General features: G+C 43.7%; 1 protein-coding gene across 1 annotated transcript in view; it reads right to left on the reverse strand.

Moving 5' to 3' along the window:
• Positions 1–19,610, reverse strand: part of LOC133449664 (envoplakin-like) — a 33,096-nt gene extending 13,486 nt beyond the window's left edge. The window contains exons 1-14 of the mRNA XM_061728788.1: positions 19,428–19,610; positions 13,757–13,856; positions 12,705–12,859; positions 12,282–12,405; positions 10,981–11,112; positions 10,191–10,232; positions 9,029–9,190; positions 8,190–8,297; positions 7,093–7,188; positions 5,857–5,967; positions 4,486–4,632; positions 3,018–3,172; positions 1,399–1,496; positions 23–195 (exon numbers count right to left, since the gene is read on the reverse strand). Of these exons, the coding sequence (XP_061584772.1) occupies positions 23–195; positions 1,399–1,496; positions 3,018–3,172; positions 4,486–4,632; positions 5,857–5,967; positions 7,093–7,188; positions 8,190–8,297; positions 9,029–9,190; positions 10,191–10,232; positions 10,981–11,112; positions 12,282–12,405; positions 12,705–12,859; positions 13,757–13,856; positions 19,428–19,483 (1,659 nt within the window). The 5' untranslated portion in view covers positions 19,484–19,610. The remainder of the gene's footprint in view (positions 1–22; positions 196–1,398; positions 1,497–3,017; positions 3,173–4,485; positions 4,633–5,856; positions 5,968–7,092; positions 7,189–8,189; positions 8,298–9,028; positions 9,191–10,190; positions 10,233–10,980; positions 11,113–12,281; positions 12,406–12,704; positions 12,860–13,756; positions 13,857–19,427) is intronic.

Consider the following 19,610-nt stretch of genomic DNA (forward strand, 5'->3'; position numbering starts at 1 on the left):
CATTCATGTGTTTCTTTCCCACCTCCTGCTCTCTCAGCCTCTGGGCCAGGTCCCCGGCCGGGTCGGCCCGGTTCAGCGGGGCCCTCAGCCGGCCCAGCACGGCCTCCTCGGCCCCGGCCAGGTCTCCGTCCAGACGGTCCAGCTGCTCGGCCAGAGCCGCGGCTTTGGGGTCCGGGGCCGCGGCCGACACCGGAGCTGCGGGAGGAAACGGAGGAGTCAACTCCCAGCTGCGGTTACTACATAGGGTGGCTTTAATTGTAACAAATTACCAGATATTTCAATCAACTGTTTCACACTTCCTGTCAGAAAAAAGGTTAATTTCTCAACTCATACTACCACTTGTTGATTATGCAGATATTATTTATCAAAATACTCCAGATCCCCATCTTAAACCTCTTTGTGTTACGTTGTCCTTTCAGAACATCATTGTTTTATGTTTGATTCATTGACCTGGTTGCAACCCAAATCTAGATGGCAGTTTCACCGGCTTCACTTCCTTTTTAAATGTGTTTATTTTCACTGTTTTTCCTCCATATTTAAAAGAACTTATGATTCCATATAACTCTCCACTGAGACATATGAATTTTCCTTTTTTCTTTGTTCCTAGAATTTTAAAAGAGGTTAGTAAAATATAATTTCATTTTAAAGCTCCATCAGATTGGAATAATCTTCCTCTCTTTTTGCGTTCTATTACCTCTTTTCATTGTTTTAAGTTGTCATTATACTCTCATCTTATTTATTTTAATTTTTTTGTCACTTTGTCTTTATTGGATTTTCAGGTTATTACAACTGCACATTTTTACCAGATTACAAAAATTATATATATATATATATATTACCGTGCAACAAACAAACAAATAAAAATAAAAAGTAGAAAAACATGAACATAAACTTGTGGGTTAGCACATTAATAATCTATCCAAAAAAAGAAAAGAGAAGAAAAAAAAGAGGTCTGCATCCTTATGCTTTCTCAAGATAAAATGTCCACTTTTGCCATCTCTTCTCAAATAGCCCTTCCCTCAAACCCAGGATATATACTCTCATCTTAAACCAAATTGCCTATGTTTTTAATTTATTTATGTATTTTTTGTCCTTTTTTTCTATTTTTTTTCTCTCTTATGTTATATTTATTTTATTGTCCCGGTTATTCAATGTGTCTATTTTGTAACCAGACTTATGTGTTAGGCTTGTGTGTGGGATGGGGTTTGTTTTATGTCATGTATGTCTGTACTGTAATGTGATTATTGTAATGTTGTATAAACATACAACATTACAATACATCACATTACCCCTTGAAAATGAGATGGCACATCTCAAGGGCCTATCCTTTAACAAATTCTGAATTAATTCTGAAGATATTTGATGTGATGCTTCAGGATTTAAGGGGTAAACACAAACCTGACTGTCGGGGCTTGATGGCGTCAGATTTGTGGTTCTTCAGGGACGAGGCCAGATCCGCTCTTCTTTTCTTGATGTCCGCCAGTTCCGCGCCCATCCTAACACATTAGAGACAGATGTTAGTGGTGGCTGATCAGTATCAGTCAGTAGGGGGCGCTAGGGCCCCCCATCCTAACACATTAGAGACAGATGTTAGCAGCGGCTGGTCAGTAGGGGGCGCTAGGGCGCCGCCATCCTAACACATTAGAGACAGATGTTAGCGGTGGCTGGTCAGTAGGGGGCGCTAGGGCGCCGCCATCCTAACACATTCAATACAGATGTTAGCAGTGGCTGGTCAGTAGGGGGCGCTAGGCCGCCGCCATGCTAACACATTAGAGACAGATGTTAGCGGTGGCTGGTCAGTATCAGTCAGTAGGGGGCGCTAGGGCCCCCCATCAAATCAAGAGATGAAAAAGAAAAAAGAAAAGAAAAAACATGCTGGGTGCTGGGTGGGTGACTGTCAATATTAATTAAATGTTGTTTAAATATTTATTTGGTTCCAAAATGTTTTTTATTTTATTAGGGCCCGAGCACTTACAGTGCGAAGGCCCTATTGTATCTGTAGGGGATGTTGTTGTTTTTCTCGTTTTTATTTTTATTTTACAATTTCAAGGAGAGGGGAAGATTTTTTTTTATTGTGCACTTCGAGAAAAAAGTCGAAATGTCGAGATTAATGTTGAAATACAATTTCAAGGATAAAGTCGAAATTTTGCCTTTTTTCTCAACATTTCAACTTTTTTCTCGAAATTGTACTTCAACATTAATCTCGACATTTCGACTTTTTTCTCGAAATTGTATTTCAACAATCTTGTTATTTCGACTTTTTTCTCGAAGTGCACAATAAAAAAAAATCTTCCTCCTCTAAAATATTATTTTTATTTTTCTCCTGCCTGGCCCTAATACTCTTCCATATAAACCCCTACTTTATTTTCAGTTTTCTGTTTCCACTGCAGCAGAACTGAACAGCTTCACTAAAAACTTAGGACCAATAAGCCATTATTGTTGGATGGTTACATTCTTCAAAATTAAAGGACCAAAATATTATTTTCTACTTTCTTTTTTCCCCGTTGTACCAGGCTGGTACCTAAGCGTGCCTCCTGTACCGTTACACCCGTCCTAGGCCAGGGTAAGAATGTTTATCCGGTACTCACAGGTCCACTCTGACTCCTGTGTACCGTTACACCCGTCTTATACCAGGGTAAGAGTGTTTATCCGGTACTCACAGGTCCACCCTGACTTCTGTGTACCGTTACACCCGTCTTATACCAGGGTAAGAGTGTTTATCCGGTACTCACAGGTCCACTCTGACCTCTGTACCGTTACACCCGTCGTAGGCCAGGGTAAGAACGTTTATCCGGTACTCACAGGTCCACTCTGACTTCTGTGTACCGTTACACCCGTCTTATACCAGGGTAAGAATGTTTATCCGTACTCACAGGTCCACTCTGACCTCTGTGTACCGTTACACCCGTCTTATACCAGGGTAAGAATGTTTATCCGGTACTCACAGGTCCACTCTGACCTCTGTGTACCGTTACACCCGTCTTATACCAGGGTAAGAATGTTTATCCGGTACTCACAGGTCCACTCTGTCGATGGCCTCGGGGTCGGGGGGAGGGATCTGGAAACAAACCCCCGGGAAGGTCTTGGTCACGCCGTCGGAGGACGTGACGTCCCAGTCCTCGTTCTCAGAGATGGATTTCAGGGAGAACTTCTCCCCTCTGGACAGGAAACCCTGGGGGGAACGAGACAGTGAAGTGAGAGGGTGAGGGGGGGAAGATCCGCCTGTTAACCGTAAACCCACAGATCTGCTGGCTTTTAATGTTCATGGAAAAATGGCCCACATGTTTTATTGTGCTTTTATTTAAAGTGTTTTAACTTTCTGCATCATCTACTGGTTTGGGAATTGGTTCTGAGGCTCAAAAGAGGTCTGTTATGAGGACAGTAACAACAGCCTCCAAACATGTACAGAGACGGTAACAAACAAGCCAAAGGCCATTGTGGCTGATGATGAGGCTCCCACTTACCTCCAGGTTTAAACTGTTGCATCAGCTCAGCGTTATTGCCCCCCCCTTGTTCACTAAAAACAGGTCAAACAAGTCCTTTATCCCCCAAGCCATTAAACTTTTAAATACTTCTAGGAAATAGCCCCCCAGCTGGCTGGTAATACCACGTACAAGTGTCTGTGTTTCTGTTCTATGTCCCTGTTTTTATGCTGTTTGTCAAATTGCCATGTGTGTCTTTTGCTGCAAACAAATTTCCCCCACGGGGACAATAAACACATATCTATATCTATCTATACAGGACTGTCTCAGAAAATTTGAATATTGTGATTTTCTGTAATGCAATTACAAAAACAAAAATGTCATACATTCTGGATTCATTACAAATCAACTGAAATATTGCAAGCCTTTTATTATTTTAATATTGCTGATCATGGCTTACAGCTTAAGAAAACTCAAATATCCTATCTCAAAAAATTAGAATATTCTGGGAATCTTAATCTTAAACTGTAAACCATAATCAGCAATATTAAAATAATAAAAGGCTTGCAATATTTCAGTTGATTTGTAATGAATCCAGAATGTATGACATTTTTGTTTTTTTAATTGCATTACAGAAAATAAAGAACTTTATCATATATTCTACTTTTCTGAGACAGTCTTGTATATATATCTAGGTTCCAGGTTCCAGGTTCTAGGTTCTAGATTCTAGGTTCTAGATTCTAGGTTTTAGGTTCTAGGTTCTTATTTCTAGGTCCTACTTTCTAGGTTTCAGGTTCTAGGTTTTAGGTTCTAAGTTTCAGGTTCTAGTTTTTAGGTTCTAGGTTCTAGGTCCTAGCTTGCAGGTTTTAGGTTCTAGGTCCTAGTTTCTAGTTTCTAGATTTTAGGTCCTAGTTTCTAAGTTTTAGGTTTAAGGTTCTATTATGTACAAGGGGATGCAGCGTGTCTGTGTTACTGTCCTGTGTCTGTTTTTATGCTGTTTGTCAAACTGCCATGTGTGTCTTTTGCTGCAAACACGATAACCACATGTGTATCCAGATCTCACCTGGTCGGACTCCCAGTCGCACAGCGACTCCACGGTGACCGGCCTGCTGGGGGCGCTGCGCCGCAGCTTGAGGGGGGCGATGGTGGTGCTGCGTCTGCGGAGGTCGGCCAGCAGCTGGTCGCAGTTCTGCACCGTGTTCTCCTCCCCCTGGGGGGAAAACCGGACCAGAAACTCTTACAAACTCTCTCCCACATCACAGTGAAATGTAAATGTACTTTATTTATATAGCCCTTTGCAGCCACCTCTAGGTGAGCCAAAGTGCTTTACAGAATAAAACATACAGAAATACAACATACAATCTGCACAGAATTGTTCCTAATGTGTCTCCACTTTGTAATAGGTGCAACACTACGGAAAGCTCTCTTGCTCGAAACTGTACACTTTTTGGTCTCTCATCTTTCAGTTATGATCCTGAAACCGCTCTATTTGGACATTTTGCTACTATGGAAAACTTGGACTGCAACATAGGTATCGCCCTGACAACTTGGCATGATGATCGCCAAGAGATGTGTCCTAAAACTGTGGAAATCTGATTCAGCCCCCAAGTGTGAGGCTTGGTTGAGGGAACTCATAAGTGTTTTACATGTTGAAAGACTGAGACATTAACTATCCGGCAATCTTCTGAAGTTCTCCAGGATGTGGAACCCAGTACTAAAGTATATTAAGGACCAATGATACTTCTACCCTGCTTGTGAACTTTTTTGATAGGTTGGTCTGTGCAGTGGAACTGGTGACCCATTGTAACTATTTTCTGCCCCTCCTTAGTTTAATTTAATTTATTAATTTATTTTTTTTATTAAAAAACGTTTTTTTAATTTAACCAATTAATTTATTTATTTATATATCGTTTTTGTTTATTGTGTTTGATTGAAAATATTTGAGAGGGGAAGATTTCTTTTTATTGTGCACTTCGAGAAAAAAGTCGAAATGTTTCAACTTTTTTCTTAAAATTGTATTTCAACATTAATCTCAACATTTCGACTTTTTTCTCGAAGTGCACAATAAAAAAAAAATCTTCCCCTCTCAAATATTTTTTCTCCGGCCCTAATACTCTTCCGTACGTAACTGATAAAAACTTGTCCTAACGACATCATCAACTTGTCTGTCAAATTTGAAAAAACTATCAAAAATCACCCCCAGATTTCTGACATAAGGACTGAACGACGAGGACGAGGCAACAAAGCTAGTCGTCACAGTTTCCCCAAAACACCATGCTCTCTGTCTGGTCCTGGTTTAAGTGCAGGTTTAAGTGCAGGAGGTTCTGGGCCGACCACCGCTCTATGTCAGCAATACGTGCCAGCAGGGAACTTGTGCGTCGGCATCTCTGGGCTTCAATGGCGGATTGATTTGCAGAAGCCGGGGTGTTCCTACCTCCAGCTGCAGCAGCGTCTCCGACTTGCTCTTCTTGCTGAGGGCTTTGGGGTCCAGGCTGTTGTTGAGCTTCGTCAGCGTCTCCGACAGCTGCTCGCTGTCCAGCTGGTACTGTGGACAGAGACATGGTGGCGCTTATTGCTCGGCCCAACTTTATCGTAGAGACATTGTTCAGATTTACAAACACTCGGCCCGATTGGCTCTAAAGGACCGTACAACCTCATTATGCCAATTATTACAGTTTTTGTGATATTTAACTTTCAATTTTACTTTGGACGCAACAGGTTATCGTAGAGACATCATACAAATGTTCCCTGACTCGCCACGCTGTGGCCTATTAAAATCTCATATTAAAATCTCATGAAGCTGGGATTTTCATGTCAAAATCCATGTCAAATGGCCCCATTCATTCGGATGGGGCTTTTTACCATGGTGAAATAAAAACCCTATCCGTTAACGTAGCCTGAACCAGAACGTGCACCCATGCATAGCATACATCGTTGGATGCATTTCCATCGTGCCTCGAAGGGCAATACTTTCCTCAGCCAAAAGCGTTACCGTGGCAACACTAGATGCCAAGAAGCGGAGTAAAAAAGGGGAAAATTCAGACGGTTATTGGTCGGCCGAACTTTACCGTAGAGACATCGTTCAAATGTTCCCAGACTCGGTTAACTTTGGACCAAAATATCTTTAAACCTCATTATGGCAATTATTACAGTTCTTGAGATATTAAACTTTCAATAAAAAAAATTAATGTCCATTTGACTTTGGACGCTTGTTGCTAGGCAACAGGTTATCGTAGGGACATGATTCAAATGTTTCAAAACCCGCCTTGCTGTGGACTACAACATATTCACATTTCCTGAAGCTGTGATTTACATAGATTTTAAGTCAGATTGCCTGCCAAATGGTCCCATCCCCAAAGGTTTATCAACAACCTTTAACAGTTTATTAACAACCCTAAACTACTTCTTGGCCATTATTAATCACCCTAAACCACACAACCCTGAAGCAGGGGGTGTGGTTTATTAACAACCCTAAACCACACCCCTGTGGGGAGCACAGGAATGACTGCTATACAACCATAAACACCTCAAACTGACATAGAACCACCCCGAACACAAACACTACAGCCCCAAACCAAAGCAGCGAGAGGGGACGGTAGTAAGGCCCATATCAAAATTTCCTGAAATGTTCTAGAGACGACCCCCGACGCCCTTCAGCCGACCTTCTTACCTTCTTGTACTCCTCCACGTTGTCCAGGTGCGTCTCCTGGCAGATGCACAGGTTGAGGAACTCCTGCCACTCGTTGCGTACGTTGTCCCTCTGGGCCTGAAGAACCAAACCCACATTCACCTCAAAAAATCCTAATCACCAGTTTATTCATTTTAACTTTCTGCATGAAACTTATTTAACACCAAAAAAAACAACATGCAATGAACAAAATCAATTCTCCTCTTTGCAGTTTTCAGGATTCAGAGTCCTAATTCCACTCAGTGGTTAAGAGAGATGTCTTCACACCTACTATTAGAAAAACTAACATACATTCTAAGAGGTAAAGTTGAAGAATTTAATGACATGTGGTCACCCTTTTTACATTTTATGGACAATCTGCCCAATGATTCTCATGAACAAAGATTAGATGACAGTTAATTGCTGTTTATTTTCAATGCCCCTTTTCTTGTGACTTTGCTGTGCTTATACAGGAAATGGGCTAAATATGTATATACGGTATGTATTTATACCTGTATCTTTTTTCCCTTGAGTTAAGTCCTTTTATTTTCTTTATTCTTTACTTTTGATTATTATTACTATTTATTTTTATGGATTAACAGCCGCTAAAAAATGCTTGCTCTTCGATGGAAACCACCACCAAAAAAGTCGAAATGTCGAGATTAATGTTGAAGTACAATTTCGAGAAATGTTGAGAAAAAAGTCAAAATTTCAACTTTATTCACGAAATTTTTATTTTATTCTTGAAATTGTACTTCAACATTAATCTCAACATTTCGACTTTTTTCTCAAAATTTCGACTTTTTTCTGAAAGTGCACAATAAAAAAAATCTCATGCATGGCGCTAATACTCTTCCGTAAAAAACTGAAAGAACTGAACATTGACTGAACATTTATAAAAAAAATTTTAGTTTGTTTTCTTGTCTTGCTTGTTTTGTCCTGTTGTGTTATTGCTGTCTTGTTGGATCGCTACAGGGTGGGTGGGGACGGGTGATTTAAAGGTTTTTGCTATACGATTGCGTGCATAAGTGTTGGATTTAATTGTATGCATCAACAGAATCATAAAAAGCCGTGTAAAGGTGTGAACCCTGATCCTGTACCTGGATGGTGGCGCTGGCCGGGTGCTTCAGCTCGATCAGCCGGTCCCCTTCGTCCTGCAGGTTGTTCACTTCGCCCTCGTGGTTCAGCAGACTGTTGCTCTTGAAGTTCTGGGTGGAATAAACCAGAGGTTTCTCTTCTGCCTCCAACCGTTCAAACCTCATTATTAATGATTTCATAATCCCGAGAGATTTAAACGCTTTAATATTCAAGACTGAGCTTTTTAATCCTCTTTTTTACGAAATGCTTCTAATTAGTTCTCGTTTCTTGAACCCGGCCTGATCTCCATATGGAAGACAACGGTTTACAGGACTGTCTCAGAAAATTAGAATATTGTGTTTTCTGTAATGCAATTACAAAAACAAAAATGTCATACATTCTGGATTCATTACAAATCAACTGAAATATTGCAATCCTTTTATTATTTTAATATTGCTGATCATGGTTTACAGTTTAAGAAAACTCAAATATCCTATCTCAAAAAAATTGAATATTCTGGGAATCTTAATCTTAAACTGTAAGACATAATAAGCAATGTTGTTTTAGATTTAGATACGGGAAGAAGAAGCAGAAATGACGGGAATTGCGTCATGACGTTCTCCGTGCGTCGCTGGTTTGATCCAGATAAATGATTAATTACATGTAAACAGGGATAACCCTGTTGGTTCACCCATGGAAACACATTATTCCCAATGTTTCAGTAACTGGAATATTGACCATAACCTGAATTTTGACTGCATGTAAACGTAGTCAGTGAGACCTGCTGATCTGATGACCAATAATCAAGTTTAATGAGTGAAGGGGCGGGGCCTCCCAGAGGGGGCGGGGCCTCGGTTCTGACCTCGTACTGCCGGCGGACGTCGGGCGGGTCCACCATGTGGTCGCTCCAGTCCTGCGTCCGGATGCTGTTCTGCTGCTCCCCCAGGAACGACAGCTCTTTGCTGCAGCCGTGCATGTAGTCGTACAGGCTGGTGAGGTAGTGACGACGCCACTTGGAGTTTTCCTGGAGGATGGAGGGATGGAGGGATGAAGGGATGGATGGATGGATGGATGGAGGGATGGATGGATGGATGGATGGAGGGATGGATGGATGGATGGATGGATGGATGGATGGATGGATGGATGGAGGGATGGATGGATGGATGGATGGATGGATGGATGGATGGATGGATGGAGGGATGGATGGATGGATGGATGGATGGATGGATGGATGGAGGGATGGATGGATGGATGGATGGATGGATGGATGTATGATGGATGGATGGATGGATGGATGGATGGATGGATGGATGGATGGATGGATGGATGGATGGATGGATGGATGGATGGATGGATGGATGTATGATGGATGGATGGATGGATGGATGGATGGATGGATGGAGGGATGGATGGATGGATGGATGGATGATGGATGATGGATGGATGGATGGATGTATGATGGATGGATGGATGGATGGATGGATGGATGGATGGATGGATGGATGGATGGATGGATGGATGGATGGATGGAGGGATGGATGGATGGATGGATGGATGGATGGATGGATGGATGGATGGAGGGATGGATGGATGGATGGATGGATGGATGGATGGATGTATGATGGATGGATGGATGGATGGATGGATGGATGGATGGATGGATGGATGGATGGATGGATGGATGGATGGATGGATGGATGTATGATGGATGGATGGATGGATGTATGATGAATGGATGGATGGATGGATGGATGGATGGATGGATGGATGGATGGATGGATGGATGGATGGATGGATGGATGGATGGATGGATGGATGTATGATGGATGGATGGATGGATGGATGGATGGATGGAGGGATGGATGGATGGATGGATGGATGGATGGATGGATGTATGATGGATGGATGGATGGATGTATGATGAATGGATGGATGGATGGATGGATGGATGGATGGATGGATGGATGGATGGATGGATGGATGGATGTGTTTTAGTTGTTTCTCTGTGTGGACGGTCTACTCACCAGCAGGTTGTTGTACTGCTTCTTCAGGGCCGTGTATTTCTCCTGAAAGACAAGGTTGTGACACGTCAGCAGAGGAAGAGATGGGGTTTTCACTAGAGATGCACCGATCGATCGGCAACCGATCGGTATCGGCCCGATAATGGCCCTATCGGTTTTGATCGGCATTCTCAAAATAATAGTTCAAAGCCGATCAGATGACGTTTACAACAACAAACGCCGCCCGCGCTGCGTTAACAAACCTCAGACCTAAGGGAGCGTGACCGGCCTCGCTGGTATGGGAGTTGTACAATGTCCGAATAGGACAACTAATCTGCAGTTTGCAAGGTGTGTCCAAAGGAGATACCCCAAGGAGGAATGTTACAAAAGAATTTCAACACAACAAAGCTGATAAGACATTTGAAAGTTTTTCAAACAAACGAGTATATTGAGTTGCCAAAGTTTGCTGCTTCTGTGTTGCTGCACATGTTGTACATCATTATTACCACAGGAAAACTGAAGCTAGTAGCTACACTTACTCTTTGTAAGCCAAGTCTAAATCGTCTCTAGGAGTCTCTAGAGTGAAATATTGCATATTGCCTCAGCCTGAAATAAAAGAGTCAATTCATGATACTTTCGCATCTCATAATTTTGATACCTAATAATACAATGTCAGTGTTGTACATGAGACAACAATATTGAAGAATGTGATTGCTGATCGGCAGATACTGATTTTCGGGATCGGTTATCGGTGATCAGCCCTCAAAATCGGTGCATCTCTAGATTTCACGGCGGGGGTTTTCACAAGCCTCACCTTGCTGCCGGCGGAGCTGACGCACAGCTGCGAGTTGTACGCCTCGATCTCTTTGTGCAGGATGTTGTGAGCAGCGATCTGCTTCTCCAGGTCGGCCATGGTGGGACCGTACTCCTCCACGTTCACCTCTTTCTGGGGGAGGAAACAACCAGAGGAAGACAGACAATGAACCTTCCTACTGTTCTCAGCACTACAGGAGCAGAACCTTTATCCCTGGACCTAAAACCAGATTAGGGATGCCCCGATACCAATACTGGTATCGGGGCCGATACTGCTCTCATAGACTCGTACTCGCAAAAATACTACAATACCACGCACAGATACTTCATTGTTGTTGTAGTTACTGATTAGCGACTCTAGGGGGAGATGTTGAGCTGCAGTCAGTGGTGATGAGAAGAGATTGATACATGAGTGAGACTGGCAGTGCAGTTTCAGGCAAGATAACGACAATTAATGCCAGCGGGACGTCAGCAGTGTGGACATATTTGAAAATAAGGGACGACGACAGAAGCAAGGCAGACTGAAGCTATGTGTTGCTAAGGTGTCAAGAGGAGGAAAGGAGAATACGTCATTTAATACCAGCAACTTGATAAAACATCTCCAGACGCTTCATAAAGCTGAGGATATGGAGGTTACTAATGCTACTGCAAGACCACAACAGCAACATTAGCTCAGGTTCTGCAAAAGCCGGGGGGGCTAGCGTTCCCAGCGACACCGGGCCGCGGAGGAAAGCCCAGCCGGCTGAGTTTTGTTTAAAATAGTTATTCTACTCATTTTATTAATTTTATTGAATTTATCTGTTGCAAATAAAACCTGTCTTCCAATTCATTGCATTTTTCATTGCATTTTTAGCCTTGTTATTTTTGTGGTAGAAGTATCGTATTGGTACTCGGTATCGGTAAGTACACAAATTAAAATACTCGTACTCATACTAAAAAATGGTATCGGGGCATCCCTAGTCCAGAAGATCTACTTGATCATGAGTCAACCATGACAGACCATCTTAATACTGGTATAAAACAAACTAAAAGAGTGATTATAAACCAACCAACCGCCAGCCGGCTGCGGCTCCAGCGTTCAAACACGGAGGGACGGAGGGTGAGAGAGCAACACAAACACAAACACATGTGGAGGTTTTAAGATCTCTAGTGGATCCTGCAGTTCCTGGAACCTCGTGAAGATCTGCATCAGCCGTCGACCCAAACCAGTTGGTACTGGTTCAGTGAGGGTCACCTATCTGGTTGGGCAGCAGAGCTGGCAGAGCTGGCAGCTCTTCAGCCCCCTCATCTTCATCACCGTACCTGTTTCTGGTTCAGGACCGGCCCCCAGTCGATGCGCGGCATCAGTGAGACGTCGTCGATCTGCTCGTAGATGTCCCGGTAGAAGCTGCAGTCCTTCAGCCAGCGCTCGTGCAGGTGGATGACGCTGGAGGAGAAACAGATCAGACCAGGTATTACCTCCCCTGGTGGTCAGCTGGGTGGCCATCCTCCCACCGGTTGTAAACAGACCTCTAAAGATGTAACAAATCTCTCCAGGGAGCTTTTGTACGAGAGATCTTTTATCTTTTTATGTATTTTTTTGGCTGAATGAGACGTTTAACGAACTTTGAAACAAAAAAGGTTTAATTTGTCCCCTTTAAGAGAAAAATAAATGCCTAAATGGTGATTTTCCTGTGCTGGAGGCGTGAGGAGGAGGCGTGAGGAGGCGTGTCGGCGGTTACTCACTCGCTCTCGATCTCGCGGACCTGCGGGTGCTTGAGCTTCTTGGCCGTGTCCACGTTGAGGAACAGGTCCCGGATCAGGTCCTCGGCCTCGCCCAGCTTCACCGACACCTCGTCCTGGTGCTGGAACGCCAGCTCCTTCTTGTCGTTTTCGTTATCCTGGAGGAAAGAGGGGGGGGGATGTCATCACGCGGTGTTTGGGTGGGTGCGGGTCAAAGGTCAAGTTCAGAGCCGGCCAAAGCATAAGCAAACTAAGCATGACCACTAGGGGGCACCCAAGAGTTAAAAAAATAAATAAATAAAAAATACAATTATTTTTACATAAATACACATATTGACGAGGTTCTGTTTATCTAAGTTGAGTGATTTTAATTATCGTTCTAGTTTTTGTAGTACTTTGTTGTTGCACTTCATTGTTTTTCCTCTTCAAATTGTTGTTGCAGTTTATTTAAAACCAAAAATAAAGTAGATAACGTGTTTACAGTAAATGGTTTATAAATGATCCATTTGATTATTTTGTTTCTTTTAGTAGGCCTACGCTGTAGATGACACTCAGTATCACACTTAGTACTATATCACTTTAAATATTAAGTGTAAATCAACCCCAGGCCGCTCTTGTAGCTGAATTTGCTTCATTTCACATTAAAAACCATAGATGGTAAAAACCTGCCAGGCTGACAGTAGGATGACGGAAACAACACTGCTGCAACTGTGACCTTTGACCTTTGACCTGTTGCTTCTCTGTGTGGCCAGTAGGGGCAGTTGCTGACTTTAATAAATATTAATTGAAAGATTTTTCTGCAAATATGTTAATCTGTTGTTGCTTCCATGGTCTTAATCACTGTGGATTATAATCTAACTACAACAAAAAGTTCTTACATCTAGTTTTACAAGTGTGTTTGTAATGACAGGGAAGAACATGAAATAAGTTTATAGGAGGTGTGTGAATGATCGATAATCAGTATTATTGGCAGTAATAGAATGATCAATAATCAGTATTATTGGCAGTAATAGAGGACCCCCTGGGGGGGTCAAAGGTCGTGTGTCTGTTCTCACCACGGCCAGCAGCTCCTCTGACTTCAGGATGTCTTTCTCCACCTGGTCGGCGTTCTGCTGCATCTGGGCGATGAGCAGGGCCAGGCTGCTGGTCCCAGGCCTGTGGGCGGCAAGGGGGTGGGGGGTCAGATTCATGCACAAACTCTGATCAAGCCCAACAAGCACCTGTCACCAGTGACCCGTACAGTTACCCCAAGAACCAGTGGTCCATGGACATTAATATTTGGTACAGTTACCAAGAACCAGTGGTCCATGGACATTAATATTTGGTACAGTTACCAAGAACCAGTGGTCCATGGACATTAATATTTGGTACAGTTACCAAGAACCAGTGGTCCATGGACATTAATATTTGGCCACCAATCCAGTTTCCTGATTTATATGTACTTCATTTCTACGCCGGGGAAATACACGAAGCAAAGCTTGAAGGCTTACAAAAGTCTTGGTCCGACTTCAAGGCAGGATTTGTTGTAGAAATTAAAGTGATGAGGACACCGAACTTTATGATTGGACCGTTTAACGTTAGCTACCCAAAAATCCAACATTACCTGATACAAAATGGGAACCACAAATCCACGTTTCGGTGTCTGGAATCCAGTTGTTTCTGTGAATTGCAGCGACCCATTTGTCTCTCTTAAGCTTATTTTTTGTCAGTCTGTAAAACGATAACTCCGATTTCTTGCTAAATCTATGAGTACAGTCGATCGCACAACAGCTCTTTCCCATTTTAGATGTTTTCCAGTTGCTCAAACTGAAAGTTTACGCTCCCACTCAGTCTTTCTGACACTCAGTCTTTCTGCGACTCAGTCTTTCTGACACTCAGTGGGCGAAACCCGCTGTGAAGTCTCATCTGTGACGTCATGAGACCCTCTATCGGCTGAGGTACTTGATGGTGATTGACAGATCCAGGACTAGATCAGAGTTCCTGCTATACGGCTCCTCGTCTCTGCCGTTAAAACGTTCACATCAGCCTCTGAATGAAACGGTGTGACCTTCGTACGGGCGCAAGACTCAAAGTAGGAGAAGGTGACCTTCATGATGACGTCATAGCGGTGGACGGTTTTTGTAAATAAAATCAAACGATGCACAAATCAGCTGGAATCCTCTCATTTGGGGCCAAATCCCTAAATCTCTCTGGCACTTTTCTAAAGTTTCTTTGATCTGTCAGTTTAATCATGATTTACAATTATTACAGTCATAGAGATGAGCCGATTCTGTTGGATGGGAAAATTAAGATGATTTATTGACCTGAAAGCTGCATAAAGTGACGTAAACATCAAACAGCTGGGGATGACGAGGGTTAAATGAGTTCAGCTGTGCTGAAAACTAAAATACTGTTTCAGACTATTTAGATAATTTAAGGAATTCTAGTGCAGAAAACTTTTCTAAATTTGTTTTTTAATAAACATTAAAGGAGCCGTCTGTAAGAAATGTCCAAAACTGGTACTGCAGTCACTTTCAAAATATTGTTGAGCGGCGTGTACCCTCCCCCTCCTCCCCCCGACCAGAGGTTGCCAGGTAGGCTGCAGAATGCAGCAGGAACCTAGGCTGCCATGGCTGCGATAATTAGAGCCGAGCTGGCAACCCGGATGCCGAAACAATACTGACTTGGTGATTGGGAGATAGGTGGAGGGTGGAGCTTCAGAAACAATACTGACTTGGTGATTGGGAGATAGGTGGAGGGTGGAGCTTCAGAAACAATACTGACTTGGTGATTGGGAGATAGGTGGAGCTTCAGAAACAATACTGACTTGGTGATTGGGAGATAGGTGGAGGGTGGAGCTTCAGAAACAATACTGACTTGGTGATTGGGAGATAGGTGGAGGGTGGAGCTTCAGAAACAATACTGACTTGGTGATTGGGAGATAGGTGGAGGGTGGAGCTTCAGAAACAATACTGACTTGGTGATTGGGAGATAGGTGGAGGGTGGAGCTTCAGAAACAATACTGACTTGGTGATTGGGAGATAGGTGGAGGGTGGAGCTTCAGAAACAATACTGACTTGGTGATTGGGAGATAGGTGGAGGGTGGAGCTTCAGAAACAATACTGACTTGGTGATTGGGAGATAGGTGGAGGGTGGAGCTTCAGAAACAATACTGACTTGGTGATTGGGAGATAGGTGGAGGGTGGAGCTTCAGAAACAATACTGACTTGGTGATTGGGAGATAGGTGGAGGGTGGAGCTTCAACATAAACATCAGTTGAGGGCTGCAACTCCTCTTTTTAAACTGGAATATCCTGGCTTGAGTGCTGTTGTCAGTGACATAAGTATTTGAAATGAACATGATTTTTAAATGTCTGTTGACATATCGGGGTCATTTTATGATTCGTTTTATTATTGCTCTTACATACAGCTCCTTTAATGAAATGACATTTTCTGTCCCCTGTGAGAGTCATCAGCAGCTAAAGAAACATTGACCTTAACGCCCCTAAATGGGGAGTTTAGTTGAGTTCTGTGGAGTTTTGTCAAGTTGAGTCGAGATTGGTCAAGTTTGGTTAATTTTGGTCGAGTTTGGTCGAGCTTGGTCGAGTTTGGTTGAGTATGGTTGAGTTTTGTCGAGTTTTGTCGAGTTTAGTTGAGTTTGGTCAAGTTTGGTCGAGATTGGTCAAGTTTGGTCGAGATTGGTCGAATTTGGTCGAGTTTAGAATAGAATAGAATCCTTTATTGTCACTGTAAACATTGTTTCCAACATCGCTGTGAAAATCTGTTTATCAGCACCACATGACAGCATAACACCCACACAGAAACAATAAGAAAAAAAATAATAATTTATGCAAAATTGTAATATAAAAAATATAAAATTAACTGTACATTTAGTGCAATATTATCTGGGGCAATAATTGCACTTGGTTGTGTGTATGAGTGTGTGTGGTTTGGTGAAGTTGAATCGAGTTAGGTCGAGTTTGGTCGAGTTTAGTTGAGTTTGGTCAAGTTTGGTCGAGATTGGTCAAGTTTGGTCGAAATTGGTCGAATTTGGTCAAATTTGGTCGAGTTTGGTCAAGTTGAGTCGAGTTTGGTCGAATTTGGTCGAGTTTGTTCTAGATTGGTCAGATTTGGTCAAGTTTAGTTGAGTTTGGTCGAGTTTGGTTGAATTTCGTCAAATTTCATCGAGTTGCGTTGAGTTTGGTCAAGTTTAGTTGAGTTTGGTCAAGTTTCGTTGAGATTGGTCGAGATTGGTCAAGTTTGGTCAACTTTGGTCGAGTTTGTTCAAATTGAGTTGAGTTTGTTCTTGATTGGTCAGGTTTGGTCAAGTTTAGTTGAGTTTGGTCAAGTTTGGTCGAATTTCGTCGAATTTCATCGAGTTGCGTTGAGTTTGGTTGAGTTTGGTCAAGTTTGGTCGAGTTTGGTCAAGATTGGTCGAGTTTGGTCAAGTTTAGTTGAGTTTGGTCAAGTTTGGTCGAGATTGGTCAAGATTGGTCGAGTTTGGTCAAGTTTAGTTGAGTTTGGTCAAGTTTGGTCGTAATTGGTCGAATTCTGTCGAGTTTGGTCAAGTTGAGTCGAGTTTGGTCGAATTTGGTCGAGTTTGGTCGAATTTGGCCGAGTTTGGTCGAGTTTGGTCGAGTTTAGTTGAGTTTGGTCAAGTTTGGTCGAGATAGGTCAAGTTTGGTCAAGTTTGGTCGAGTTTGGTCAAGTTTGGTCGAGTTTGTTCAAATTGAGTTGAGTTTGTTCTAGATTGGTCAGGTTTGGTCAAGTTTAGTTGAGTTTGGTCAAGTTTGGTTGAGATTGGTCGAGATTGGTCAAGTTTGGTCAACTTTGGTCGAGTTTGGTCAAGTTTGGTCGAGTTTGGTCAAGTTTAGTCGAGTTTGTTCAAATTGAGTTGAGTTTGTTCTAGATTGGTCAGGTTTGGTCAAGTTTAGTTGAGTTTGGTCAAGTTTGGTCGAATTTCGTCGAATTTCATCGAGTTGAGTTGAGTTTGGTCAAGTTTGGTCGTAATTGGTCGAATTCTGTCGAGTTTGGTCAAGTTGAGTCGAGTTTGGTCGAATTTGGTCGAGTTTGGTCAAGTTTGTTCGAGTTTAGTTGAATTTAGTCAAGTTTGGTCGAGTTTGGTGAGTTTAGTTGAGTTTAGTCAAGTTTGGTCAAGTTTAATTGAGTTTAGTTGAGTTTGGTCAAGTTTGGTCAAGTTTAGGTGAATTTAGTCAAGTTTGGTCAAGTTTAGGTGAATTTAGTCAAGTTTAGTTGAGTTTGGTTGAGTTTTGTCGAATATGGTCGAGTTTAGTTGAGTTAGTGATAAATGTCGCTTCTCTTTCGTCTCACAAATGTCTTTATGAACAAGAGACAGTTGTTAAACCTGTTAGTAAATCAATGTGTCACACACACACACACACACACACACACACACACACACACACACACACACACACACACACACACACACACACACACACACACACACACACACACACACACACACACACACACACACACACAAGCAGGACCTGCATCCCCGTGTTGTGGGTCATGTTTGCTGTGGGACCAACGCCCAGGTGAGAGGACGAGCAGGTGAGAGGACGAGCAGGTGAGAGGATGAGCAGGTGAGAGGGTGAGCCGGTGAGAGGATGAGCAGGTGAGAGGATGAGCAGGTGAGAGGATGAGCGGGTGAGAGGATGAGCGGGTGAGAGGATGAGCGGGTGAGAGGACGAGCGGGTGAGAGGACGAGCAGGTGAGAGGACGAGCCGGTGAGAGGATGAGCGGGTGAGAGGACGAGCAGGTGAGAGGACGAGCCGGTGAGAGGACGAGCGGGTGAGAGGACGAGCAGGTGAGAGGACGAGCGGGTGAGAGGACGAGCGGGTGAGAGGACGAGCAGGTGAGAGGATGAGCAGGTGAGAGGGTGAGCAGGTGAGAGGATGAGCAGGTGAGAGGATGAGCAGGTGAGAGGACGAGCGGGTGAGAGGACGAGCGGGTGAGAGGACGAGCGGGTGAGAGGACGAGCAGGTGAGAGGACGAGCAGGTGAGAGGGTGAGCAGGTGAGAGGATGAGCAGGTGAGAGGACGAGCAGGTGAGAGGACGAGCGGGTGAGAGGACGAGCAGGTGAGAGGGCGAGCAGGTGAGAGGGCGAGCAGGTGAGAGGACGAGCAGGTGAGAGGACGAGCAGGTGAGAGGATGAGCCCGGCCCTCGTCACGCCTCACAGGTAACACCTTCACACCTCTGGGTCGGGAACCAGGTGAACCAGGTGAGCCGGCCCGCGGTCGCCGCCCAGCGGCGCCGCCTCCGGACGGACCTGAAACTGCTCCCTGTTCATGTCCATCAGCTGCTTTCTCACAACAAAACTCTCTTACATTCAAAAGTAAAGAAGTTCAGTGAACTTCAGTTCTGCTTCTGTCAAATAAACATCCAGGTTTCATTCTGAAGAGGAACCCAACAGGTCTTTAAGACCCAGAACCAGAACCAGACTCTTGAAACTTGACTGGTTTGTCCAGAACTCTTCACCCTCACGTCTTCTGACCTCTTATGTTCTCATTTCTCATAATAATAATGATAATTAAACGTTTCCCCCCCGCCCCTGACCCGAGGACCCTGAGAGGACGAGCTCCGGCCCCCCAAGAACCAGAAACCCCAGCCGAAGGATGAGTTCCGACCCCCCCAGAACCAGAAACCCCGGCCGGAGGCCTCTCTGAAACACGACCCAGTCCTGGGTTCTGGAGGACGGACCGGGACGGGTCCTACACTCACCTGGACTTCCCGGAGGACTTCAGCGTGCCGCCCTTGGACTCCTTCTTCTTAAACATGGTGGTGTCGAGCAGAGATCCCCAGAAAAAAACTGTCTTTATTTATTATTTATTAGTCCGTCTGTATCTCCGTGTGGGTCTTCTTGTCCCTTCGGCTGCGTCTCCGTCTCTGGTTCCTCTCCAGCTC

Source organism: Cololabis saira, chromosome 1 (assembly GCF_033807715.1).
Source record: "Cololabis saira isolate AMF1-May2022 chromosome 1, fColSai1.1, whole genome shotgun sequence".
Lineage (NCBI taxonomy): Eukaryota > Metazoa > Chordata > Actinopteri > Beloniformes > Belonidae > Cololabis > Cololabis saira.